The 27,713-nt window shown below is 49.7% G+C and overlaps 6 protein-coding genes across 13 annotated transcripts in view; 2 read left to right on the top strand and 4 right to left on the bottom strand.

The window, feature by feature from the left end:
- LOC100123054 (serine/threonine-protein kinase minibrain) overlaps positions 1-3,134 on the bottom strand; it is a 32,378-nt gene extending 29,244 nt beyond the window's left edge. The window contains exon 1 of one of the 4 annotated variants that reach the window (XM_008213350.4): positions 1,592-3,134. The gene's annotated coding sequence lies outside the window, so the exon portion shown is untranslated. Of the gene's footprint in view, positions 1-638; positions 1,266-1,591 lie in introns of those variants that run through there. The other 3 variants (XM_001606610.6, XM_016985315.3, XM_016985316.3) reach the window with 3 other exon arrangements.
- Positions 3,135-3,988: 854 nt separating this feature from the next.
- LOC103315278 (speckle targeted PIP5K1A-regulated poly(A) polymerase) lies at positions 3,989-7,771 on the bottom strand. The gene is made up of 6 exons (XM_008213503.4): positions 7,573-7,771; positions 6,739-7,332; positions 6,385-6,664; positions 6,222-6,310; positions 5,850-6,149; positions 3,989-5,777 (listed from the first exon to the last, which is right to left on the bottom strand). Exons 3-6 carry the CDS (start codon positions 6,639-6,641, stop codon positions 4,249-4,251), a joined length of 2,175 nt encoding a protein of 724 aa, XP_008211725.2. The 5' UTR covers positions 6,642-6,664; positions 6,739-7,332; positions 7,573-7,771; the 3' UTR covers positions 3,989-4,248.
- On the bottom strand, positions 6,748-7,368 carry LOC100123064 (tRNA 2'-phosphotransferase 1). The gene has a single exon (XM_032599012.1). It carries the CDS (start codon positions 7,366-7,368, stop codon positions 6,748-6,750), a length of 621 nt encoding a protein of 206 aa, XP_032454903.1.
- Positions 7,772-8,608: 837 nt separating the features above from the next.
- On the top strand, positions 8,609-10,136 carry LOC100123072 (RAB6A-GEF complex partner protein 2). The gene is made up of 6 exons (XM_031929432.1): positions 8,609-8,730; positions 8,821-8,942; positions 9,014-9,121; positions 9,197-9,346; positions 9,419-9,528; positions 9,609-10,136. Exons 1-6 carry the CDS (start codon positions 8,609-8,611, stop codon positions 10,134-10,136), a joined length of 1,140 nt encoding a protein of 379 aa, XP_031785292.1.
- Positions 9,420-27,713, top strand: part of LOC100123104 (kielin/chordin-like protein) — a 38,949-nt gene continuing 20,655 nt past the window's right edge. The window contains exon 1 of one of the 2 annotated variants that reach the window (XM_031928494.1): positions 9,420-9,528. The gene's annotated coding sequence lies outside the window, so the exon portion shown is untranslated. Of the gene's footprint in view, positions 9,529-18,423; positions 18,729-27,713 lie in introns of those variants that run through there. The other variant, XM_001606662.5, reaches the window with a different exon arrangement.
- Positions 10,392-13,328, bottom strand: LOC103316961 (achaete-scute complex protein T8). Of its 4 annotated transcripts, XM_032599922.1 has the most exons (4): positions 12,993-13,326; positions 12,773-12,920; positions 12,505-12,693; positions 10,392-11,409 (listed from the first exon to the last, which is right to left on the bottom strand). In XM_032599922.1, the coding sequence occupies exons 1-4, from the start codon at positions 13,047-13,049 to the stop codon at positions 10,976-10,978; spliced, it is 828 nt and encodes a 275-aa protein (XP_032455813.1). In that variant the 5' UTR covers positions 13,050-13,326; the 3' UTR covers positions 10,392-10,975. The 4 variants fall into 4 exon arrangements, with proteins under 4 accessions (XP_032455813.1, XP_016840883.2, XP_031784365.1 ...); XM_016985394.3 differs by having other exon boundaries at positions 12,773-13,328; XM_031928505.1 differs by lacking the exon at positions 10,392-11,409 and having other exon boundaries at positions 11,706-12,693; positions 12,993-13,304.

Raw genomic sequence — 27,713 nt, 5'->3', positions numbered from 1 at the left:
CGGGCCAGCTGATCTTCGGACGGACGGACGGACGGACACACGCATAAAAACTCGAAAAAACCATTCATTTCCTGCTCTCGACGACCTCGCTAAACTACAAAAAAAAAGGATAAAACGCAATAATTTCGCGCTGGTACTGCTGCTGCTGCGTATCGCGAAAAAGGAAGCAAAAAAGCCGTCGAGAGGGGGGGAGAGAGGAACGACACGCGCTCGGTGACCTTTGGCCTCGGCGCCGCTGCTGCACTTTTGATAAAATACTCTGCGAAATCCTACGCAATTTATTCGCCACACATATGCCAGTCGTTGCCCGTTTCGACGTCACCGAATTTTCCGACTTTCACGGAGAGGGCTTTACATAATTAAACTGCACACATATAATCTTGCGACCGGACGGCGATCGGCTCGGCTTTAGAAAGTCGTGCGCGAAATTCCGGAGGCGGCACTTGTCGGAGCGTCCAGCACACACACACACACACGCACACACATACACACACAGAAGACACATGACACGCGAAAACATACACCGCGGAGCAGCTCGGTTTTGTTTACGCCGTGTACGTAGGACATTTTCTCAGCGGGCGCGAGCGACGGGCTCCTCGCCGAAAAACCGTCGTCCGCAAGTGCATTGACCTTACTACCTGCGCTGCGTCGTTGCTGCTCCAAAACTTCAAACTCGCACACATGCACACACGGACACGAGAGTCACAGGAGAACACAACTCACGAGTCGCGCTCCGCAACGGAAAGGCGAGCAGCACAGCCTGCAGACACGTATCACCATCCGCTTGGAGACACACACAGTCACTTCGCGACTCTCACATTGGGCTTTGAGGTTATGTCGGACACTCTCTTTCTCTCCGCGGGCGCTCCATCATCGTTCTCGCGGCGATTCACGAGCCCGAGAAACTGGCGCCGATGCCCGTCTTTGCGTCCCTCGGATGATGCCCATCGGCGGAACCACTGCCGAGACTGTAGCGATGGATTCCGGATCTTCCCAACGTCGGGGAGACGAGCTAGAGCAGCAGCTGTCCCTCGGCGAAGCGTGTACTCTCCGAGAGCTCTTGCTTGCTCGCCCGCTCGGTCTCTCAGCAGCAGCACACGCGAGGGGAACTCGCCCACGCACGCGTTTCCTCCTGAGGATTCCTCGGCAGTAGCAGTAGCAGCACGCCCATTATTCCGTGTCTCTCGTGGCGGTGGCGGCAGTGTAGGTATAGGTAGCGCGCGCGCGAGAAACGCTGCACATAGAAGCGTGAGTGCGAGAGCGAGACAGAGCGAGAGAGGCAGGGGGGCGCAGTGGCGGCGGCGGCGGCGGCGCTTGGCTGCGTTCTCCGTCTCCCTCGCTCTCGTGCGACGCGAGAGCCACTCGACCGTTGAGATTCCTAACCTCAAAGCTGCTCCGAGTTCTCTCTCTCTCTCTCTCTCTCTCTCTCTCTCTCTCTCGCTCTGCCGTACAGCGGCCGCGACCGGAGAGCTTCGAAATATATGCCCTGCTCCGGTCCTATGCCTAGCCGCGCTCCGACGGCGCCGGACTCGCGCGGTCGATCACTCGGGGCCGGGGGCAGCCGCGGGGACGCGCCGCAACGATTACTCACCTGCTGCTGCTGCTCCTCGGTGACGCCTCGTGGCTCGCTTCTCGCTCGTGCTTCCCTCCCGTCCTCCGCTCCTCCTGCTCCGACGACGTGTAGCTGTATGCGTAACCGCTGTACTCTGGCACGACACTCACACACGCGCACTGATCTGGAAAGAGCCGACCCGCGGCGAACCCGCGACGACGAAGCAGCGGGAGAATTATCGGAGATATCCGTGTGTTGTAGCCGTGATGCTCGGCTGGGCGGGCAAGCACGCGCGTATAGAAACGGAACGGCCGAACCAAGACACTACTGGCGTCGCCGCACTTCCCGCGGCTGCTGCTGCTGCTGCTGCTGCTACGGGACGGGAAGGCGAAAATGCAGCAGCAGTAGCTATCTCTCTCACTCTTCCTCACACCCCCGTGTGTGGCGCGGCGCAGCAACAACGCACAAACGTCGCTGGCAGCTTCGGGGGACACGACGAGTAGCGCAGCAGCCTCGTCGTTCTCACACGTACACACGCACGGACACACTGTATATCCCCGACGAGTATAGTCGTCGCTCCGCTGCTGCTGCGGAGGCGCGCGCGCTCTCTATGCTGCTTTGCTCCGCTCCGCTACTGCTCTCTCTCTCTCCCTCCCTTCCGACACGTCGCACCAACACACGCCGTCTCGCGGCTGCCGCGGCTTTCCTTCTTCTTCTTCTTCTTCTTCCTTCCTTTCTCTCCTTCTTCTCTCCTTCGCAACAACGACAATTGCGCAAATTTCAGCGCACGCTCTCCTTTTTCCGCTGCCGCTGCGTGTCGAACGTCGTCGTCGCTGATGCATGCACACGCACACTGCACGGAACAACGGCAACGGCAACAGCAACAACAACAACAACAACAACAAATGCTCGCGCGGAATTTCCCGCGAACGACGGCGGAACCGCTGTCACTCGGAGCACTCGCGAAGACGGAGATGGACCAGTCTCATCTGCGGAGTCCTCGACGCCGAGGAGCCGCTGCGCCAGAGGAGGAAGGCGGAGCACTGCCGCCGAGCAACAACAACGACCGCGACGACGGCCTCGTCGTCATCGAGGCGCAGTCTCACTGTACAGTAATACACCTAGGTACACATGCACCGAGTACATCTGTATATATATACACACGCTTACATCGGCACAGCACACGGATAAACACACGCACACAGTCAGGTTACGGCCGTCGGCGGCTACTGTCGCTGGCCGAGGGCGCGCTGCTACTCCTGCTCCTGCTCCGCATTGTGTGTATACACTGGCCCGCCGCGACGTCCGTCGTCTCTCTCTCTCTCTCTCGCTGCTTTGGCTCTGTGTGTATGCGTCGCACCACTACACGGCCGGTGCTGCGCTTGACAACGCTCGGGTCTCTGCTCTCTATCCGCCGCCGCTGCTGCTGCTGCGACGGCGACGACTCGCACTCGTCACGTGGCTGCTCGCTGCCGCTGCTTTCCAACGCTGCGGCTCCTCGATTCCGCTAACGGAGCAGTCCGACTCCTGGAGCAGAGGCACCAGACTCCTCTTCGAGGATGAGTCGTGATCCGGGCTCCGGCCTCGTGCTGCAGCAGGGGTATCAAAATAGAGAGAGAGAGAGCCGCGGGACTGGCGGACGGTACAGGCGCACCCCCGCGAACTCACAATGAACTCGTCCGGCGACGGCGGCGGCGCGTAGGGTCAAAAGCACCGCGGCAAAATAATAACAAAAGCGGCGCGCGGCTGCCGGCTCGAGTAGACCGCGCTCGGACCAGTCGGAGCAGCTATCTTTCAGGAGCTGGCACGAGCTTTCCCGGTCGACTTGAGATCTGAGCAGCTCTGCCGACGGCGACGATGTCGTGGATGCGACGTCACCGCTGCTGGCCTGTACCGACTGCTGCGGACGAGCGGCGGCTGCACCAGACTACTGCTCGCTTCTCTCTTCATTCGCGAATCAGCCGCTGCACTGCTCACTTTCCTCCTGTAGTTTGTATTTAAGCTTCGACTCGGACTCTCTTTCTTTTAAAGTTTTGCCCTTTGACAATTGTTGATAATCGTATACTACAAAGTATAAGGGGGAAAAGAGACGAGAGAACGCGTGAGTGATGAAGAGGAAATTAAGGTGCAGTATAAATTCGCGCGCGCGCGCGCGCGAGTAGCTCTCGAGACAAGAACAGAGTCCGGGTAGGATGTGTATGCAAGTGAGTGCACACGCTGCACTGCACGCCCTAAGCGCAGCCAGGGAAATCAAACCGCTCTGCGTATCGTCGCCCGGAACACCTCGCGCGCGCACCAAGAGCCTATGTCGTTTACCTTCTCCGTCGGTCCTGGCGGACTCTGCGTTGTCACTCTTTGGTTGTTTAACCCTATCGTTCTGCAGGGAAGTTGACGCGCGGATCCGAGAGGATGCGGGAAATTCAAAACGACGCTCCGTTTGCTTCAATAAAGTGTTTCATTTAATATCGTCGCTTACATAAGAATGATGGATAAACCGACGGAGTCGGGAAGAAAAGTTTGCGCAAAATACTCCTCTGCAGAGAGGTAGTATCTTTTTCATCTAAAAATCAGATACATCTGACGAGGTCTGATAAAATTTATTCAAGTAGCGACTAAATACTCTGTACAAATATTTATAGAAAGTATTTTAAAAAACGGCGCATTGCGCACTTCGTATTTACAATTTATTATGCGATTCAGTCGGCAATGGGCTCCGTAATGGGCTCGGTAATGGGCGTCTTTTTGAATTGTTGCATGTGGGCCAATGTCTTGGTCAACACGTGCGGCAATTTGTTCTTTATGTAAGCCGCGAGATGGGGAAATATTTTTTCTGCACTGTAGTTGTTCGTCAAAGTCACGATCACGTGGACGTTCTCGCCGCCCTTCTTCCAGATCCGAAAATTGAAGTCGATTTTCATTTTTTGCAGCATGTTCTTCTCGCTTAACTCCTTGTACATCTTCTCCGTGAGCTGGATTTCTTTGTCGAGTAAATGCATACTTGGATCGAGGGCGTTGAGTTTGCTTTTCCTGTCTCTCCACAAACAATCTTCTCCTGTACAATGCATCAAGATTTGATCCTGATTGTTCGAATGAACGTCCGACCGCTCTTCCACTTTCTGCTGTTTCTGCTCGTGTTCGTCGCTAATTACTTGGACTTGAAGTCTGAGAATTCCTTCTAAGAACTTCTGCGTTAGAGACGTGATCAAGTTGTACCAATTCTCGTTCATGAACAATGTTTTATCCGCGATCTTGGTGTTTGATTCGAAATCTTCCGGTAGTCCCACATTAAGGTAACTTTTCGCGTAATAGAGGAAGCTAACCTCGGATTCCTCAGCCGGAGGTTTGATGGCCAGCGAGAAGATCGACGGTAGAAGGTCTTTGTAATTTTTCTCAGCAGCTGCAACGCACATCTCCGCGGCTGCCGCACAGTAGGCTTGGAATTTTTCGAGATGCTTTGGGCAAATATTGCCCGTGACATTGTGACTCAATTCATTAGGATCCTGCACGCACATTGTCTTATTTATGGGAAAAGGTAGCGGATTCTCTTTCGTTTTCAGGTATTCTTTGTACCTATCCATGCTTTCAGGTATATTGTCGACATCGTTGAACGATACTTTTTTATGCGACTGACCGTTGATGGGACAAACCACGTTGTGTTTGAACTCATAACGCGCGTAAAAGTCAAAGAATCCGTGCAACAACTCTGGTATAGTCTTGCTATTTCCGGCACCTTCGTGATCCTCATTATTCGCCGATTTGCTATTGTCAAAATTAACCTGCCAACCTTCGATTATTTGGGGTACTACTCTTCTCTTCAATTCTATCAGTGGTGGTACAAGTTTCACTGATTTCTGCTGAAGGTAAAATAAGAAGAGTAACGTCAGCGAGTACTTGGACATCTTGTCACCGCCTTTGAGCTCGAAATTTGAAACCCAGTACTTGATGACCATCATAGCGGGTCGTAGACGCGGATCCAGGGATAGGCAATGTTTCACCAACAGACTGTTATGCACGGCTAAGCTATTTTTAAACGAGATGTCACACGACGTTTTCGATGGTATGTAGAAAAATTTGATTATTGGAGTTTTTGCTTTGGGGATCGGAACGACTTTCGAAAATATATACGTTCTAGCGTAAAGAATCCTCTTTACTTCTGCAAATATCACTGATGCAGTCACGACATTCGGACCCAGCTTACTGTTATTTTCTTGACACACGGGAAAACCTGAAAAAATATCAGATCATTAGGATGCGAATCATGGATAACTGTGTACCTTGAGTATTGTCAAAAATTTACCAGGGTCGATGTAAATGTCCAAATCACAATTCCTAAATCCTAATCCAGACACAGTAGAACCAAATCTATATGTTTTACATTTTGGGAAAACAGTTTGGAAAATCTCGTTTAATTTTTCACATGTCGGTTCATACCGCCATATGATATCGGATTCCTTGATGGCAACTTTATCCAGGAACACCGCAAGTTGTTCGTCGAACGTCGATTCGACTTCAAAAATTGATTTTAAGTTTTCGTAATTCAAATCTACTGTGTCATTGATAGCTTCTTCTTCTTTAGATTTATTTTCTCTAGGTGGTTCTAAAAATAAAATGGATGATACATTGTACACGATTTTTTAATATCAACATTTAAGACAATAAATTTACGTACGTCTTTTGTCGTGAATAATTCTAGGTAGAATGTTTAATCTTGTTCCACTAAAATATATTGGTTTTTGCAGTAAAACATTAGCTGGATTCCTGCAAAAAGTACAGTCAAATTAATTCATGATTAAAGTTGTATTGCGTTATAATTGGAATGTTAAATGTCATACTCATTTTCAAATTCCAGAATTAAATAATTTTTTTTAAAACTAAAATTTGCTATATTTCCGTATTTGGAAAAGTAGTTTAGTATAGTTTTCGATGGTACATTTGCTGGAATTCGTGAAACGAATATCGATCGTTTCGCGAGTGATCTATTATTTTTTACATATTCTTCATTTTTCAAATGTTTTTTCCCCAGAATATGTCCTTGAAAAGCGTAGTCATCTTGGAGAGTGATTTTACAAAAATCACACCATATCCCCATTGTTCTATTTAATAATACAATTCCTGGAATTTGGATTTTTATATAAGATCGACTTATATGAAATTATTAAACAAATTATCGAATGAAAAAATCTTACCTTATCTATTTATAAACTCTCACCACTTCTAGTAACTACTTTCAAAAAGTATTTAGTTTTGACAAAACCTTCAGAATTTCCAGGACACAAAATAACATTATTTTCAGATTTGTAAAATTTTAATCCGTCGCCTTTAGCTTTAGGATAGTTTATGAAAATAAATAGCTCTGCATTCCTCCTCAGGCCATTAATAAAATTTAAACCCTTGGCAAAGTGTATGTGATTCCTCTTCATTCGAGACAGACCTTGATGTCTAATTTTTTCATAGCAACTATGATACGTTCCATGGACAATATCAAAGTCCACGCTGTCCAGCAGTTTTAAGTTCAACGAATCTACTTGACTGATAGTGTGTCCTTGGTTAGCTTTGATCATAAGAACATTGTCAAAACTACTCAATGTGAAACGCTGTTTGTCGTTATTAGCAACAACTCTTTCAATATCTTTTACAGTGCAACCAGGCGTTTCTTTTAAAATTTCTTGAACAGGAATAAAGCCATCGGGTCTTATGTTGAATCCTTTTTTAACAGCTGCATGTCGAAGTAAGTAACTCAACTTCTTGCTGATTCTCTTGTCATGATCGACGACGTCCGCCTTTTTAAAAATAAATGCGCAAAAAATTAATTTCATATCTCACAACAATGCAAAGCAAGTAACTTAACCTAAAACTTGAAACAGCAGGTGTAATAATAATAATATAAATATCATACGTGGGGAGTGCACTTGCAACTTTTTTTACCATCACGAACGCGAAATAAAATATTGCAAAGGCCGTAAAGATAAAAATGTTCATGCATTAAATTTTAACTCGCATAATAAGTTTGCGAACGTTACCTTCCGAGACATACAAATTATTTTGTATCACGCTTTATTTTCACTTTTTATATCAACTTTAACGCAACAATCAACTATTTTCAACAATAACATACGGCAGATCGCGAAAACGCAGTATATAAGTATTTGCGACAACGTTATAGTAATGTGCCAACTAAGTATGATGCGACTGTAGCCTGACAATGAGTTCCGTTCCCTTGTTCTGTGTGTTCCGTTGCATTGTGCCGTGTGCGTTCTCGTTCTGCACAGAACAGAAAGGTTGTTTCCAATCTATCGTTGCAGTTCATGTTCGTACTATTTCATTTCAAAATTTTGTCAACAAAAATACGAAAAACAATCAATTGCTGTACTAAATGTATTAGGCTTGTTGATAGATTTAACGATTTTCCACAAGAAGATAAAAGACAAAAAGATTCGAAGGTGGTGCGGAGGTGAAGCCACATTTGCAGGCTATGTTTAGAGACGAATGGGTTGCGCACAGTCATTTATTTACTTAATTTTTGCTTTAAATGGCCATGAAGAGTTCTTTTCGATTTATTTTCACTATTTTCAGCTGCCTCTTTGTTGACAAAATTTTGAAATGAAATAGTACGGACATGGGCTATAACAATAGATTGGAAACAACGTTTCTGTTCTGTGCAGAACAAGAACACACGGCGCAACGCAACGGAACGGAATGCATTGTAGACAGTAGGCTACTGTAGGCGTAGCATTTCACAGAATTCATGACAGAGTGGACGGAAAGAGAGAAGAGAGTAGACGTCAGAGCTTTTCGAAGCTTAAACATTCTCGTTTAAAGCTGATTAATCGATGTCGAGGGGTAAACGAGCGACGATTGACTCGGCATTTTGATCATCTTTCATTTTTTCATTATTTTCACGACCTACTTTGTTACAATTCTAGCACTATCCTCTTTGGACTCGCGGAGGTTATGTGGAACGTAATCTCGTATTTTAAGCAATGGACTTGTTTTTGATTATTTGATGAAAAAGTCCGATCGTTCGAATAGTCTTTATTTAGTATTGCTTATGTCGAGATGATTGACATCACTGCAAAATTGCTCAATGGATCCACGTTCTTTACCAGCGAAGTTATCGAGTGCATGGTCACATTTAGCTATCCAGCGAGTCCGACTCTGGAAAAGGCTCAGAGTAACAGGTGCGAATTTCTTGCATATTTTCAATTTAAAATTTCGATACCTCTGTATATACTGCAAATATTTACAATCTGTATTTCTCTTGCTTGCAGTGATTTATTTGAAAATCTTGCCTGGGCCAGCGCCCAAATCCATTGCCAATGTTCGATAAATGAAAAACTGATTCTTGGTAATAAAATCAAAGCAGATGTTACTCCTGCTGTTGTTAATACTGGTACATTCCCCTTGATAAATAGCTCAATCTATCTCCCTACTCTGTTTTCTAAGTAATTTTTGCATTTGCAGATACAACGTTTGCTCCATCTTCGAGTGATAACGGACATGCTGTACTCAATACAAAACCTAAAATTTTGTTCTGTGACTTGAAGCTGTCCCCTGGAGAGAGCAAATCTTGTGAGTGGAATTTCATTAAGTCAAGTTTTGATACAATTGGGCAATGTTCCTCACTCATATCTTTGATATTTTCAGTTGTATATAAAGAAACCATTCCAAATCACTCACCTCCCTCATACCGAGGACAAGCTGTTAAATATTCATATAAGATAACCATAGGTACTCAGCGTGTCAATTCACAGATTAAATTGTTAAGGATACCTTTCCGAGTATTGTCTTTAAAAGGTTTGGGACACTTGAAATCGAGATAATTATGAAACAAGCCAAAATCTCCTCTAAAAGGGTACATTTTTTCAGAGTTACCTGACGGAGCCGGCAGCAGCGACAGCGTAGAATTGAGCCCTAACAATACGTTCATAGAAACACAAAAAGAGACACCGATAGAACTTGCAATGCAGACACTTCAGGTAAGTTCTTGCTATAGATCTATGTAATTGCCATGAAAGAGATATCTGGACTTTAAGTGGAATTTTAAAAATATTTATAGAACATAACGGCAAGGCGTAGCCCTAACTTTTATAACATTACAAACGAGCGGGGTCGGGTGGTAAGGTTTTGCCTTTTCAAAAATTCCTACAAGCTGGGCGAGGACATAGTCGGGACGTTTGACTTTTCTAACGCAACCGTGTCGTGCACTCAAGTTTCCGTGACTCTGCAATCGGAGGAGCACATAGCCGAAGACTATAAGAGAGGAAAGTCTGGAACTGCTTTGAGCAGCTACAATAAGCACCACGAGGTCGTCATTGGCTTCTTGTACACTCACCTCATGTTGCCAATCCCCTTTCACATAACCCCGGACTTCAATACCGAGCTGGTCACTCTGAAGTGGCGACTGCACTTTGAATTCGTGACGACTGTGAAGCCCATCGAATTCCCCAACGAGAATACCACGAGTTGGCAGGCACCATCCACCATAGAAGTCGAGACGAAAGTCTGGGATCTACCTGTACATATATATCCGACCACAGTCCCTCCAAATATTACTCCAGTAGTTCAAAATAGTATAGTTATTTAATAATAATATATTGTTATATTTTGCTATTTGTACATAAATTTCTACTATAATAATTTATCAGCATGAGTCTATTGAACATGAAGAAAAAAACGAAGAGATCTAATAGCAATATAAATTATATTTTTATATATAATTAGGAAACTGTTAGAAATCATTTTATAAGAGTGGGCAATGCGTGGAACTATTGTTAATCAAAAGAGAGAGCCTACTATAACTCGCGTGTGTATGGGATGAACCATTGTGACGATCTTTGACTAGGAACTCTTGATGCGTAATATATTTTTTACTAACATAACGCAAACAGACGAATACTGAACGATTAAAAACTCGATATTATATACTGAGAAAGAATGATGATTGCAATAATAAAGTTTAATTTTTTTAACGAACAGCTGCTCTTATTTTCACACCCGCAAAGTGAGCTATCTCGTTGAATTTTCGAATTCCCCTGTCCAATGGGACGTCAAAGTCTCGCGATTGCGCTTGCTGCATCTCCCTCCTCGCGGCGCAATTTACAATTCCAAGCGAGTATACCGTCACCCTATATATATACCTATGTGCATACACACAGTATATGCATGCGCGGCTGCACGCGCTCTTCCTCGGGGATTCGAGTCGAGCTATTTCCGAGGCGTTGAGTGACATTCCGGGAAGGGCTGCGGCGAGAACTAGTTCACCGCGTGTATCTCTCTCTCTCTCTCTCTCTCTACGTATGTACATATCGACAAAGTGTTTTATTGCTCTCGTGTGCGCGCAGCATACAAAAATTACATTACACAATAAATATACAAAACGCTCTCTTGTAAAAATACAGCTCCAAAGTCATAATATTAAGCCAGCTACGGTCTCGGCTCGTAAGCGAACTGCTGGTGCCGCTGCTCCGGGTGCTCGTGGTCGAGAAGCGCGGCCCTCCCGGGCACTCCGATGGGCGGCAGGCCGGCGAAGGCTGGCGCGTGGTAGTCGTACCTGTAGTAGGCGTAGGCGTCCCACCGGGGGGCCCGCTGCACCTCCGCGTAAGGCCCCGTCGGCGCGGCGAAGTAGGTCGGGGGCGGCGGTGGCGGTGCCGAGCTCGGCGCCGGCCCGTAGCCGTACTGGGGCTCCAGCAGGCTCTGCAGGTGTCGGATGTAGGTGATGGCGTGGCGCAGCGACTCGATCTTCGAGAGCTTCTTGCCGGGCGGCTTGCAGATGGGCAGCTTCGAGCGGAGCAGCTCGAACGCGCGGTTCATGTCGCGCATACGGGTGCGCTCCCTGTCGCAGGCGGACTTCTTGTAGTCTGAAAGAATCATTACAGCAGTGTTATTTCAGCGCGAGGACGCGGGCTGATCGCAGCCGAGTCTTACTACTTGACGCAGCTGAGAGAGGCGGAAAAAAAGAAGAGCGCGTCTAACCTCTGCGCCTCGAAATTCAAAAGTGAGCCGTCGCGGTCAAAGCTGGAAAGAAATAAACCGAGAGAAAATTCAAAAAAATAAACGATGAGCAAACCCGAACGGGAGCAAACATGAAGAGGAGTCGAAAAGGTCAGTCGAATAGCTCGCCTCTCAGGCGAGGGTCGCGTCGAATCTAACAAAATTTCCCATCCCGAAAAACAAGGCACGAGATTGAACGAGCTGCATTACTTCCGGCAGCCGCTGCCGCACGCCCGCAAGAAAATGACGTGTCTGCGGATCTTCCCATCGGAGAACGCGTCGCCGCCGACGAGCAAATCCGGCCTCGGTGCGCCGGCATCGAAGAAGAGGAAGAGGGCAAATCCCCCGTCAAAGCTGGACATAAATCAGCCGTCGATCGAAATGGCCGTGATCAGCTACACGGACTCCCAGGCGTCCCTGCTGCTGCAGAGCCGGCGAACTCGCGAGAGCCAAGTGTCGGAGCTCGACTTGCCCGATAGCCTCGCTCGCCGAGAAGTCTCCTCCTTCACCCAGACGGACAGGCCGAGCGATAGGGAAGCGGCCACGAGTCCAGCGCCGCTGTTGCAGGAGCAGCAAGACGATCAGCGGCAAGCATCTCCGCCGGGGCCTCAGGAGAGCAAGAGCAGGCGGCAGTCGGCGGCTTGGCTGAAGCGAATCTTCGCCGACTTTTTCCAGCTGCTCTCGCCCGCCAGTAAACGCGTCGACGTCGCCTCGGAGCCGAGACCGCTCAAGAGGGATTCCCAGCAGAGGAGCGCGGGTCTGGCCGCGCTTTTCCGATCGAGGACCGACGAGGAGGCCCTGCTCACCCGGAGGATACTGATCAAGGGCGACGAGAGTCTGCGGGCCGCCTACATGCACAACGTCGCGCTGAAGACGAGCGGCAGACTGCACGCCCAGATGAGCTGCGGCCCGCTGAAATCTCTCTAGAGCGAGGGAGAACGAAATAAGCGCATAGTACAAACCCTTCTCGGTCTGGGAAGGCTCGCGGGCCTTGACGCCGCTGGACTGCGAGCCGAGGAGCTCCGGCTCCGGCACTCGGATCGCCAGCACCTGATCGCCCTGCTGCAGCGAGCGTCGTTCGAATGCCGCGGCGTCCTGCCATCGCTTCCTCAAATTCTGCCTACGGATCGCCAACTCCTCCTCCGTCAGCTCTGAAACGTAACGTATGTACGCGCGCGTTATCGCATAGAGCTCGATTTCCCAATAAAATTAATCGTACGAGTGAACAACCTGCCGCCGTGTGCTGAACGCCGTTGTAGTCGCCTGTTTCCCGGAGCTGCAGCCGTTGCCGCTGCTGCTGTTGCTGCTTCGAGTTCTCGTCGAGGTCCAGCAGCACCGGCGATTGGGGGTAGCGCTCCTCGTTGCTTTCGTTATCCGACTGCGCATTACGTTGTTGCGAAGCCTTGTTTTTAAGGGGGAGAGGCAAAGTTTGCTCTCTCGATATAATTACCTCGGTTTTATTGGAGAAGCCGGCGTTCTGGTAATCCTCGGAATTCCTGCTTCCCATCGTCGGATCGAGCCCGCCTCTGATGCGGGCAGCACTCGAAAATAGTTGGTAGATTAAACGAATCGGCCTTTAACATATGGAACGCTCGGGGCTCGGGCGATCGCGTTCCAGGGCCCGAACCGGCGGCTCGCGCGAAGCGGCTACTGCGAGGAAAAGGAAAAACTATGCACGGCACAGCTTGCGTGTGCGTATCGAAATCGACGAGAGCTGAGCCAGGCGTCTCGACCCCATGCGCTCGGCTCGAGGCGTCTTCTCCGACTAGGGAATATTTGTCATCGGAAAAATGTAGATTAAACGCGCGGCCGAGAGAGAGAGAGAGAGAGAGCGTCATTATTGATGCTCGCTTTTATCCGTTTATTAAGTATTCAGGTGTTCAAACAGCGGCTCTCACCGCCGAGGCTCGCGCAGGGCCGTATCTAAGACGCTCCGCCTGTTGTTCTCGTGCGCGTGCAAATGCCGCTCCCGCTTTTTCTCCGGTGTAATTGCTCGTCTCGCGAATCGCCCCCTCGTCCCCGGAGATGGACCTCGCGGCCTGTGCATTTTGCTTGTAAACAGAGCTGGATACGGAGGGTCCAGGCCCGAGTCGGGATGAGAGCCGCTGCGAGAGACGAAAATGTGAATACCAATGCAGCCGGGAGATATAATGGCGCCTTGTATGATGGAAATACTAATGAGGTGAGGCTTCGCTGTGCGCGTGTGTATTATACGTGGGTGAATAGAGCTGGAATAGACGGCGCGTTGGGAGATACAAGTCCCTTTGTTATATCTCTCTCTCTCTCTCTTCGACGCTGCGCTCGAGTCGAGCGATTTTTACATAAGTGGCTGGTAATTGCCGATGCTTTTTCCTTTTATCTTTATACTCCCGCACATTACTAGTGTACTACGTATTAAACGCAGTGTGTATGCAGACATTTTTCAGTATACGAACGTATGCAAATGCGCATTGAAAAAGCATTACGCGCCCTGTACAAATATGAATATTTAAGCTGCCGAATATAGGTGCGTGAAAGTTTAACGGCCGCGCTGCAGCTATACCTATATACGCCTTTTACCCGCTCTAAAATTAACGACAGCCGTGAAATTTTTCCGAGCTCTTCCCTGAATTGATTAACTTTTGATAAAACGACGGCTCTCGCTACACTGCAGCGTTAAAAGTGAAATATTGCAAAATCAATATGGCCAAGCGCCCAGCTCTCAGCGGCTTGTAACAAAAACCACGGGATCAATCAGCGGCAAAAACACCGCAGAGACACTCAGACCCGCGAGCTGGAGAGATAACGCGCGCGCGCGCATAATAATTTATTTTAAATTCGGCGGGAACTTTTGAAGCCAGCGAGGACGCGCTCGCGAATCCTGCGGAGGATATCCATTAAACTTTCCCCACCGCTTAATCATGTCGGCTGACGTAGCGTTATAGCTTTTTCCCTCGTGCTGCATACATTCGCGCACGCGTGTACGTCATACGTCCTCTATTATATCCCGCGTGTTTACGCGCGGCACATGTTCGAGTGATTAATGTCCGTCGGCTGTTTAGCGTTACGATTTTTCACGCGCCTTTGAGACGCGGTGAAAAAAGCAGCGGCAGCCGAAAACTTTCCATTACGAGGGAATAATACTTATGTAATCCACGAGTCCGCCCGCGGCACGATGCATATTATTCTTCGCGATGTGTAAGAGAGGAGAGATGAGAGAGGGAGACGGCGGAGTAAGCGCGTTTCCGCTTGCCCTAGTTTGCAAAAAGCTAGAGACTCGGAGCAAGAGCCAAAACACGACTGCAGAGAGAGAGAGAGACTCTCCCTCTGAGCTCTCGCGCTATACTCAATTTATACGAATGGCCCAGCGGCGGCGGTGGCGTATGCGAAATTTCGAAAACATGCACGCTCAAGCGCCACACACAGCCTTGTACATTTCGTCCTTCCCTTGTGGAAATTCGGGCCGAGTTTTACGAGGGATTTTGCCGAGGCTTTAGAATATACATGCGGCATGTGCGCGCGCCGATGACACAACGGCCAACAACACGCGGAAGCGTCGTTCCGGCCTGGAGGAATCTGCCGTTTTTCCCTCGTCGAGCCAAGTAATGACGGGGCCGCCTGCATAATGCAACCTCGGCTGCAGCCGCGCGGTCACGGCGCCTGCACGCATCTCTATCACACGCAACACGTGTGTATATATGTATACGCGAGAGCCTCTCGGACAATGCGGATGAGAAGTTTACCGTTATACGCGCGCATAAAAGACAAGAGCCGCGCGGCCGTTCCTGCCTCCTGTGTATATACGTATATATAGGATGCGCGGGGAGAGCACAATGCGGCGCCAACTCGCCGGGCTTCCGGCAATTCGGCAAAGGGCAGCTATCTCTCGGCGACTTCCGGCCTCGGGTACTCGCCAGCCGTGAAATTTTCGATATACCCTAACAGCAATTAACGCTGATTACTTTTGCTGCTGCTGCTGCTGCTGCTCCACACCTAACCGAATCCCCGTAGCTAGCCCGGGGCGGAGATGCAGCTATATAAGCGAGAGCTGGAGAATTATTGTTTATCGATCGCGCGCGCGCGAGAGGAGCAGTCGAGCCGACTAATCCTCAGGAGCAATGTGTCGCTGCTCTCGGCTCTCTCGATTCTAATTGGATTACTTATGTCGCTCGCCAACGACGACGACGACGACGAGCGAATCGCTAAGTAAGTGGCTTTGTGCGACTCGATGCGGCAGAGGAGATTTTCTTATTTCCGAACAAACACCGCCTTTGGATTATTATTTTCTCCTCTAATTAATTCGATCGTTGACGAGCGAATGCTGCAGATAGTGAGAGAGAGGGGGGGGGGGGGGGAATAAATTCACTGCGCAACTGGGAAATATCTTAATTGAAATCTGCCGGAGGGAATCTTGCTTCTCGCCGAGTTATTGTCGCTCGTAATTGCAGGAGCTACGGATTTTCCGAAATTTCGGAAAGCGTCTAACTCCGAGATATTCGGCTCTAACCTACTTCTCGTCGCGCTCGCGAACGAATATCGCCTTTTTTTTTTTTTTTTTTTGCTGCGAGCGCGGGAAATTCAAACTTTTTCTCTTATTTTTCATACAACGCGCGAAACTTTTAAATATAGGCCGCGCGCCGGCCAAGCAAATTAAGTCGCTCGGCGCCGGCCAAGTTCCCAACACCAAAGTGGTTACCAACATCTGCGCGCGGTGTGTATACATCGAACTCGTATAACATGCAGAGTCATTAGCCGCTAACCAGCTCGCTGCCGGCGATTTTTGGGGCTGCATTAAGCGCGCTGCCGCGGCTCGAAAATTCGATTTGTTCTTATAGACGCGAGCCTTCAGAAGCGCATAATCTGGAAGAGATCGCGCCAGTAGCGGAGTAATATAGCCACTACTTATAGACGGCGAGCGAGCGAGTAAGAGAGAAAAAAAGAAAGGCCGCGGCGCACGTCTAACCGTACAGCAGCGAGTCAATCGCGCCTCTCGCCGAGCGGAAAAAGGAGAGGGGCGTCGCTGAGGTAAGCGAGTTGAAATAAGTAAGCGCCGTCGCTGGAATAATCCGACTCGCGCGCTCGCGTATATGTATATATATATATATATATATATATATATATATATATATATATATATATATATATATATATATATATATATATATATATATATATATATATATATATATATATATATATATATATATATATATATATATACACACAGCGCATAGCATCCGTAAGCCGCAGCATCCGGCGAAGGAGGATCAGGAAGAATGGAAACGGGAATGTCGGTCACTGGGGCCTCTCTCGCTCGCTCGCGTGCCAGTCGAGATCGAAGAGATCCGCGCCCCGAGGCGCCTAGGAATGCGCTGCTCGCGGATCGACCTGTTGAACCGCTCGCCGCCGCCGCCGCCGCCGCCGCCGTCTTCTTCTTTATCGCGGCCCTTTGTGTACGAGATCATTTTCGCTGTTTTCGCCCCTTCTTTTCGAGTTGGCCGCCGGAAAGGCGCAATTTTAAATTATTGCTGCGTGTCTTAAACATTTATAGCGTCGGGGAGAGAAAGTGCTGCGGGCTCGCTCGACTTTCTAGAATTATTAATTTTCTATTTGTTGAAATAATGCTCTCGTTCGTTTTTCGAGTACAATAAACCGAGGATGCGGAAAAGCGAGAAATAATTCAGTTCAATAGCCGGCGAATCAGGGATGAAAAAAGGGAAATCTCGAACAATGAACACTCGTCTCGTCGCGCGGGGGAATAGCGATTATTTTTAAAAATCGATCGCCGATAAAGCTACGCGTATCAGTGTCGACGAGGGCCTTTTGTTTTAAAGAGATTACTCGCGCGACGAGCCGTATACGCGTTGCGAATATGACTCTGGAACGCCTCGCTAATTAAGCGGCTCGTCCGTCGATGAAAACGGGGGAACTTGTCGTCGTCTCGACGATCCTCGCGGGTTTAATCGAACTCGCGCTCGAATTGGGTCAAATGGCTCGCGTTTTATCGTTTTTTCCTTCTAATTACAACGCCAAACAATCGCGGCCGGCCAATTTATCGAGGAAAGTTATGTATATATACGTTACGAGGGACAAATCCTCACGCATCGGAATACGCGTACGCGAGCGGAGTTTCGATCTCTGATTCTTCTAGCTCCTCGCGATTCTTATGCAACTCGTACAAACTCGCCGCGTATATGTGATTCACATATGTAAGGAGGCCGCGTATAACTCGGCCGAGTATGTATATATGGTGCATAAATTCCTACGTGAGTCATGTTTCAATAAACGCGGAATGCTCGATGTAAAATTTTTACGATTCCCCTACTGTGTGCAGCAGAGAGCTATGATTGAATTCGAAATTTTCTGATTCAATTGTGCGCCATTACGCGCGCTTCAACTAGCGGCCGGTATTTTTCATAACAAAGCTCGCGCGCCCGGCCAATTTCCCGAATTTAGCCGACTAATTTATTCGTCCGCGCGCACTAGTTCCGCGCTGATTGAAATTTCTATGCAAATTACTTTTATCCTGCATTATTGTCCCTAAAGCAGCGCCGGCGCTCCCGCGTATATATTCGAACTTTGGAAAATTTAATTTCCTAAGTGAAGCTTAATTTTTGACGAGCGTTCGCAAATTCGCGCAGCTCGTCAGAGGGGAAAAAGAAGAAGAAGAAGAAGAAGAAGAAGAAGAAGAAGAGTATACGGTCTCTTAGCACGTCTCCGTTCGATGTGTGTATGTACGTTATAACCGTCGTCGTTGCCGGCACTGCTTCTGCGCGGAAGGGGGTCATGCGGCAGTAGTTCGCGCGCGCGTTCGGATATCTCCTCCTCCTGCGCACTCTCTCTCTCTCTCTCTCTCTCTCTCACTCCCTCCGCGGCGCTGTCGTATACTCTGCAGCCGGCGCTCGGGAAACAGGTCGCTTCAGTGTTCCGCCGAGCTTCGTTCCACGCGAACTGTACATCTCTCTCTCCCTCTCTCTCTGCGCCTACGTTTGCGCGACTCCGAGAGTTTATACCCGCGGATTTTTACGATTAACCAGTGCTTCGTTGTTTCTTTTACAATCGAGTGCGCGGCCCTTCGAGTTGTCGGAGGAAGAGGATTTTTCTTGTGATACGCAACACGGATACAGACAGTTGGAAGAAGCGGAGGTTTTGAATTTGGAGAAACCACGCGCCGGATTCAGGCTGCGCCGATAGTTTCGAATTTCAGGTGAGTGTGCCGCATTGATAATTGAAAGGCGATCGACACACGATCTCCCTTTTGATTCCGAATAAAGTCCGCTTACACGTCAAAGTCGAGATTCGGACATGGCGTAAAAAGGGCCGCGGAGTCGTCATCAATCTTCGCGAGGATAATTGGGAAGAGGAGAGTAGGGGGTCAGCCGCGCGAAAAGTGTCGGAGCGTGAGAAAAAAAAAGAGCGAGCGGCTCGCTGAAAAGTTAATGGACTGGCAGGAGAGTATATCTGCGAGTTTTTTTTTTTCAGCTGAACCATACGTTAACATTCCTGATACCCGAGCTAAGCGAAAGCTTCTTTTCTCCTCCTCCGACAGCTTTCCGTCTCCCAATTTCCAGCGCCGCTCTCTCGGTTGAACATTAACGAGCCAAGGGTCGGATCAAAAAACTCCAAACGATCGGACGCCCACTCGCGCGAGGCGCGAAAAACGTACACGCATACACACTCGACGGGTCGGCAAACAGAGTGAGGGAGGAACGCGCGGTGCAGTCGCCGGTGATTCCAAATAATGGATGTTTATTCACGACTGCAGCCGCTCTCGTGTTTGCTGAAAAGCAGTAGCGCACAGCCAGTCTGACTTATAGCGCCAGCGGTGCGAGGCACGTGAGCGCACGTGTGCGCCGCACTGGCGACGGCGAGTTTTACCCTCCGCAGTACAAATTCCCAGGGAATACAAATCGGGCCGAATTTTTTACGCCCACGTGTACGGACGGCCGCTAAATGAATTTACGACTCTCGTGTTTTTTTTTTTTAATCAACCGCGACCCTCCGCTAATCGAGGACCTTTTTGCCGTTCGGCTGCGGCCCGCTGTTGTTTTTGGCCGAGCGAGAGCCGAGATATCGCGTATGCGATGGAGCTTGGATGCGCAAAAATAGCCCGGCGATCGATCGGACGTCGAAAAAGAGACAAAGGGTAGGTCGTTACGAAATTTCGCGGTAGACCGGCCGATGGGCGCATAAGCGTTACAGCCGGCTTCATCGTCGGGCATAACCAACGGGAAATCTGTAATCGCGCCGATGCCGGATGGATACGCTGCAGGCATCGCGCGCCACTGTCAGTCGATGAGCCACTAACGATGCGCCGCGTTATACGCTGCGTTTGCGCGGCTCGGATTAGGCGAGATGGATATACGGGCGCTAGCGCAGGGAAGGAATCGGTGTCAGGAGCCCGAGCGCGTCGGTAGCCGCTCGTTGTTCCGATCTGGTTAACCTGTTGATATAACAGCTCAATTTCCCGCGGTACCGCTACACATCTCTCGCGCCTCTGCAGCTATCTCGGCGAGAAACGAGCTGTACGCGGACAAATGCGCGTTCGTTCGTCTCTCGCGGATTTTCCACGGAAAACACAGCGCAGTCGACTGCGGAAGGGGGAGAGATGAACGATGGAGGCAATTTTTCCCCCGCGCAAATTGCATAAACGGAACGGCGAGGTAGATAAATCGATTATGCAGATTCGAATTCGAGCGAGAAGTGAATTAATGCCCGCCGCCGTATACTCCCTTGTGTAAGCTATAATACCGATATGCAGCTTCGCGCGACTAGTTGTTGCCGGCGAGCAAAGTTTCGACATAATGGACAGACTCGGCCGGCGCGCTTGACCCTCGCTCCCTATTGTGTAGTATACCCTATTGGTAGAGTGGGATTAGATAGAGAGATAGACCCCGAGGGCTCGCGAATACGTTGCTTTTCCGTGATTCTCGCGTACACGTTCTGCGCTGTTTTATTAAAGCCGAGCTCGTATCGCTGGAAAGAAGAGCAATAATCCGGCGGAGAGACGAGTTTAGAGGGTAGAGAGAGAGAGAGAGAGAGAGAGAGAGAAAGGGCGGATGGGGATCGCAGCGTCAAGATTTACCGCTTTCAATAAAGCAGCGAGGGACAGAGGGCGAAAGAGCTCGCACGCCCCCGCTAAATTCCTCCCTTTTTTTAATCCGTATATCTCGTGTGTCTAAATAATTGTCTAAACTCCGGCTCGTATTAAAAAGTTAATCCCCGCTATATCTGGCCGAGGAGAAAAGCTACTTATATCTCTCTGTCCGTGCGCGCCGAGAGTGTATTTACAGAAACTTTCCCGGCGCAGAGCAGTGTTCTTTTATTTCCGGGCCCTCTCAAAAGAAATTCGCATCTCTGCCGCGAGTAAGTACACCAGCGGCGGTAAGAGAAAGGGGCGGGGGGGGGGGGGGAGAGCACATCCATCTCGCTAAGAAGCTAGGTAGGTAGATTAGCTTCAACAGCCGCGGCGGCCACACCCACGCACCGCGCGTGAATAATGTATATTTTCGGTAAAATTTTAACCGCCCTCTCTCGGCTACAAACGAGCCCGCCACTCTTCGCCGCGGGCTTGATTAAGAAACGAATTTAACCTTTCCTCTCCGACGGAGACCGTTGTTTCGACAATTTCCTTTCCACTCCTGTTTACTCGAGACTCCAGCAGCATTATGTGCTCCAGAGAGACCGCGAAATTCGGGCTCGAATCTCTGTTGTTCCTTTATTGTCCGATTTTTGCAGAACTCGACTCGATTGTCCGCTTAAAAATAGAGAGGAGTCCTTTCCTCGAAGGTTATAAACAGATTGGCTGGAAATCGCGTTATTCCACTCGCCCGTCAAGTCTCTCCGCTGATGAATCCAACTGGATTATGTCAGCTCTCTCGGGGTAATTTGCTTACCGCGCGCGACGAACGTGAAATCGATATTTATTGTTATCTCATCTCCCCGCTGCAGGTGTACACGGAGCAGCCGTTTCCGTTAGGATTGAGACACGGGAAAGATTATCGTCGTCGTCGGGATTCGATTTTTCGCGCCGTTGCGTTCTCCCCCCGCAGCATCGAGTCGTGTGTACAGGAGCTGAAAGAATCGAGTTTGCTCGGCGCGCACCGATTTGAAAAATTCAGCGCAGATCTCGCCGATTGAAATCGTTACAGTCGGCGGCTATTTTTCGCGGCTGGCGACACGAGGGGGAAGAACGAGAGCGGCTGCCATTGAATAATTCAGCGTCCAATCTGGCCGCAATCTCATATTTTAGAGCTCCTCTCTCTCTCTCTCTCTCTCTAGCTCTCTCTGTCGCGGAGCCGATCGAAGCGTCGAGCCTTTGCAACCATGTGTGTGTGTGTGTGTGTGTGTATAGGTATATATGGAGATGCAGGCGAAACACGCCCGGAAAACCACGAGGCCGTAGTTGCGATGCAGCTGGCCTTGGCAATTGCGCGCGTTTCGTCCGAATCAGCAAGTGAATAACGCGCGCGCGCGGCACCGGAGCTCGGCGTTTAATGGCCGGGGGATCCGTAAGAGGATTTTTTTGCAATTTAATTGAATCCCCCCACGCGCGCCGCTCGATTCGTATTCCGCTCTCGCGGAAAATTCGTCGCCATCGAAAAACTCCGCGCTCAAAAATCTCATTAAAAATAACGCGTAATTATACGAGCGACCCGGAGCGGCCAACATCCTCGAACTCTATGCACACACACGTCGTCGGCAGAGTCCGCGGAGCAAGTTTCGGCCAGAGCTGCGGGGGGAAGGATTGAATTAGTCGCGGCCGATCGAATATATACCCCCGGCGACAGATTAAGCCCCGGCGAGTTTCCGCAGACTATGCATTTGTCGCGGGCGAATTTCGCCGATTAATTAGCATTTTAATCGCGCCGCACGAGCCGCCTGACGGATGAAAATCCAAGGAACGCTTATTCCGCCGTCCACGGTTATTTCAGCTCCCCTACGTCTATATAGACGCGCTACTCTCGGATTACCTTTCGGCTTTATAATTAATCGCGGCAAACAGTTTTTGGCTTGATTGCCTTGGCGGATTATCCCCCTCGTCCGTTTCTCTATCGACAGACGCTCCGTGTGCACGTGTATGAAAACGGGAGATTCTCGGACTGAAAGGAGGCGATAATTGCGATTGAAATTCACGAGAGCTGCTCTCGCCATATCGAGAAGAATTCAACGGCGAAATAACGCTCGCGGAATGGCGAATTTGACGGCCATTTAATTGCAAATTTTCAAACTGCAGCAGCCGCGCGCGTGCGGCTTTTGTGAGCCGGCTGCGTAGGAGGCATGATTGCCGATAGAAATGTATAATTCCCGGCTTTATTAAACTGCAGGTTGATGGAAAATTTCGGCGAGAGCTAGAGAGCGCGGGAAATTTAATTTTATTTCCGTTTTTGCCCGCAGATCATCGAGAAAAGCGCGCTTTTGCGCGCTCTCAATTATTTCGATGCGAATAACGCGTGTGGGTTTCGATTAAAAGCCTACACGGAGTCATCTTCCGTGACGTCAAAAGTGAAAACGGACGCGGTCTATGTCTGTTCCAAATCGCCCACCTATGCACGCGCGCATCGTCGAGAATATCGACGTTCTTTCCCATGGCGTAGACCGAAATCGCCAAGCCAACGCCAGCTTCCCAGGAAAAAAAGAAATCTCACGGGCGATCCACATAAAACGAAATTCTGCAGCGGCAAAGTGTGCCTCGCGCGCGCGCGCGCGCGTTTTATGAAAGTGCCGATGACGCGACGCTGGCGAGGCATACCTCTTCGTGCGTATGACAATAGAAAGTTCTCTCTCGCTTATACTGGTGGGCAGGTTTAGAGCGACGGAGACACACTCCATCGACCCGGAAGGTGCTCGACTGACGAGTCTGACCTGAATACGCGCAGCTCCGATGCGGCATTTCTGTATAAGCAGATGCGCGACCGCACCGCTTACTTTTCCTCGTCCGTTACCCACGCCGTCGATTAACGCACACGCGGCGAAATCCGTCCCCTCTGGAAAGCATTCGCAGATTACGTTTGCTTTTCGCCGATATTTTTTACCCCCGGCAGACGGAATGTTTTTCCGCGCGTCCTGTTTGCCGGCGGGGCGAAATAGAGGGCCAACACCGCGCCGGAAAAAGAAAACGTAAATACGAATCCGCTGCCGTCGAATTTCCGCGCCCGCGGGCCTATGAAAAGCGTTTGTTTTTCCCGCCCGAGCGCTAATTTACCCGGCGAAAACTTTTCGGATCATCCCGCTTTTTTTTTTTTTTGGTCGTTCGACGGCGGCGGGCATCGAAATATTTCGCTTCGTTATTCCGAGCCGATTGAAACCCCATATGCGCTCCATTATACGCCGGGGCTGCGTGTTAATACAATATAGCCGTGTGCAGCGAATAATTTCGGCCGAATTACGATCGATCATCGCGAGCGGCTGAAATTTCCGCAGCGCGATCAAGAGCTGCCGTACGGACACGCTAACAAAGCTCGGATGTCGAGCATGACGCGAAATATTATATTCTATACAATATTCCATTCGACAGCTGCTCTCCATATACATTGTAATATTCTAAACATTTCTCGGGGTGATTGCTCGCGCGTGTGTACGGGAATCTCGGCGAGTGAAAGGTATTTTCTGGAAATAAAATCGCGTTGCGCAGCGGCGAACAAAAAAAAAAAAAACACTGCAGCGTTACGAAAGAATGTTTACGCTCAGCTAGCGGTAGCGTTGTAACTTCGTTCGAAAGCGTTTATACCGCTGCGTACGCCGAGAATTTCGCGCGAAAATAAACTCGCGAGTAGTGCAGCAGCGCGCGTATAAAGGGGGATCGTTTTGCCGACTGTTCTCCGCCGGTTAATTTAAAGGCATAAACGAAGGACTTGATTTATCCGAAGACGGGAGTCGAGTGTGTCATTGCGGCGGCTTTTAGAGTCGGACGTTTAGAGCTTTCTCCCCCGTACGTTTGATGGTCGGTTAACCCTAAAACGCGTTAAAACGGAAGCATCTCCGCTGTCCGGCGTTAAACCGCTCTCGGGCCGCGTGCATGTAAAAAGCCTTGTAGAACACGCTGGAATTCAGAGTTTGACGCGCGGAGGAGAGACGTAGATCGATACTCTACTCCGCGCGCGTCCCTTTATTTCGCGGTATCATCAGACCGCGGAATTGACCGTCATAATTATTCGCGAGAGAGAGAGAGAGAGAGAGAGAGAGAGCTGCGCCGATGAAATTTTCAGCGAGCGAGAGAGAGATAGCCCCCCGGCGCATGAATAATTTACGAGTCGGTCGTTAGCCCGCGATAGGCAGGTATACGCGCGTATAAGGTATACATATAGCTGTACATCAGGCTGTACGAGGGGGTGGGAGAGAAGGGAGCATAGCTTCGCAGTCGCTCAAACGCCCGGCGGGTAATTACACGGCGGTAATCGCGTCAGGAGCCGCTTATTATCCCGGGCCACCCCTCGAGGGGCCTTTCGCGGAGTTACGCGCCTGCCGTCGTAATTTCGGCGATCGGACGATATGCGCCGCCGCCGTCGATCCTAAAACGCCGAGAGTGGATATTGCTCATAGCTCAGCGAGATTCGAATAATTTGCCCGATCTCATTTTTTTCCTCGCTGATGCACGCAGGCCTTTGATCAACGTCACCGCGGCGACACACATTCTCGGGCGCGTCTATTTAGAGCCGCATTGATACGCGCGTTAAAAGGATATATTACAAGGCTGCGCGGCGCGCGCGAGCGACACAAAGGCTGTATTATCCCATTCATCGCGCGCTTGCCATGAGAGAGAGAGAGCGAGAGAGAGAACGTTTTGTTGTAATTAAATATCTTTGCACGCGCGCGCGTTCGGCTTTGAATTAAACTTTGTTCGCGATGAAATTCAAACATACGTATACGCGCGACGGCGGTGGCGTATGTAAACTTGATTAAAATGGATGAAACAACGCGCGCTCGTCTTACCGTACTCGACTCGTTCCACTGCAGCTGCATAACGCTCCGCTAACTAAGCCAGTCTCGCAGGCGCGTTGTTATACATCAGCCGACTGTAACGAGCCCTTTGACCGCAGCGCCGCGCGGGAAAAAGGACGTTCGATTTTTCAAACAAACACACGCACCGCTTACGGCAACTCGATTCGGCTCCATTAGAACTCGCGCCGATGCGTACATATGCAAATCAGATTGGCCCTGTTTGAGCCGGGGAAAGAAGGCAGACGTCACGCTGCGCCGGGCAAAAACAGCGGGAAAGCGGCCGAGCGCGAACGATTGAATCACGGAACGTCGATTCCGCGGGCTGCAGGGACGCGCGCCACAGCTACACGGCTTTAATCTCGTTATTTCTATTCGGGTACGGCTCGTGCGCTGCACGTATGCATGTATGCGCGTATGACTGTCTGGAGGAGCCAGGCTAATTGAATTATTCATAATACCCCCGGTCCCGACGAGCGAAACTTTGAATCCGTTTTCGGATAAGTTCTCGGGGAGGGAGAGACTCGAGCGATAATTGACGGGGCTCATCCGTCGTCGAGTGGATATATATCGGGCGAGGCTTCGAGCGCTGCGTATATACGTATACGTACGCGTGTGCCTTTTGAGAGCCGCGAGGAGATTGATTGCGGGCTGAATTATGCGTTTCGCCCTCGAATGTCCTCGGTTAACGATCTTGTGTAAAAAAGCCTCGAGTAAATTCGTCAACGGGTTTGAAGCTGGTGTCGGGAAATTGTCCCTTAGCAGGAACTGCCCGAACATCGGCCCTACCTATTTTTGCGCCCTTTTTCGTCCTTTTCATGCCTACTTAGGTTAGATTAACGAGAAAACGTGCCAGGGCATAGAAAAAGCCCGATAGGTATAAGATAATAAGATATGCACTTTCCCATTCACCCTAATTTGCCTTCCGTTTCGTAAATTGAAGCGAAGCGAGCTCTTTGGGCTGACTTGGGCTCCTCTGATTTTTCGTTTGACTTTGCATAGGAAACTTCTCTCTCGCGGCTAATTGCGAGGCGCGCTCGCTAAATAATGAAAACGTAGTTCGCCCGTAATAATCCGAGAGCGTATCGATCAATCGGGACTCGCGGCCTCGTAATCGTGCGCGTTATAAGTAGCTGCTGTAGCGAAATTTCGTTCCTTCAACGCCACGCGGAGAAGCTCCTTTGACGCAACGAAATTTCGTCAACGAGGGGCAATTAAGAAAAGCAACGAACCACGGCGCCGCGATGCAATAACCTTATTATCATCATCGTTATATTGTGTTTTCCTTTTAGAGCAAACGGCGAGGGCATGTCGTCAGAGAGTTGTTTTCTCTTCGCACATAATAAAGCGTAGTTACCTTCGATCGATGCCACTGTCGCGCGACTCGAATTTAAACGATATCGTGAGTCACTTTATATAAATATAATGAGAGGATAAATCCTAGTATATAATTGATGATGCTCGAATTTAATGGGAGTCGAGCTCGTTTCTCCCGCAGCCTGCACGCACACATCGAAAATTCCGCGCGTTCACGACGCAGCGCGGCGCTCAGGTGAATAATTTAATAAGTCCGAGCCGGAATTTCCCTCGGCTCGTAAAAAGAGCCTCGTCGCGCGCGTGTACAGGGCTGCTGCGCCGCGTTTAAAAAATCACAAAGACGACGTCAGCGCGAGGCGAAGAAAAAGGGGAAGGAGAGACGAGGACGAGCGTCTTGTTCTCGAGAGAAAGATTACAGAGCGAAATTTCAGCGCGCGAGAAGAGGGCGGGGCGGGTGGGGGGGGGGGAGGAGGAAATAAAGCGCGGCATTAAAGCGAAATCCGCAAAGCGAGAAAAAGGAAAACAGGAGAGATAAGTCGAGGGGGTGTAGCCGGGGCAAAAAGAGAAGGCCTCGGGGTAGGTTATAGTCTGCACGTAGCGATCCGCAGTTTCCGAAGCAGAAGTCTCGAGGCCTTGTCTCATGAATAACGTAGCGGAGAGTCTCGAGTAGAAGGTACATACAGAGATAGAGAGATAGAAAGACGGACTAGCAACTGCATTAGAATATTCCCCGGGCGTATAACGACCGAGGAGCCATTGTTATTCATCCTCTTAGCGCGCTCGCGCTCTGCTCTCCTCATCCACGTCGCTCTTCGCGTGGACGGTTCTACGCTGTATACAGCTATACATGCGCTGCAGCGGGGCAAATGAAACGTTTTCGCTACTGCGGTTGTACGCCAGGGGATAATGGAATTAGGCCCTCGCTTTTTGTAGGCGC

The sequence above is a fragment of the Nasonia vitripennis genome, chromosome 4 (genome assembly GCF_009193385.2).
Source record: "Nasonia vitripennis strain AsymCx chromosome 4, Nvit_psr_1.1, whole genome shotgun sequence".
Lineage (NCBI taxonomy): Eukaryota > Metazoa > Arthropoda > Insecta > Hymenoptera > Pteromalidae > Nasonia > Nasonia vitripennis.
This window is presented reverse-complemented; position numbering and strand designations above follow the sequence as displayed.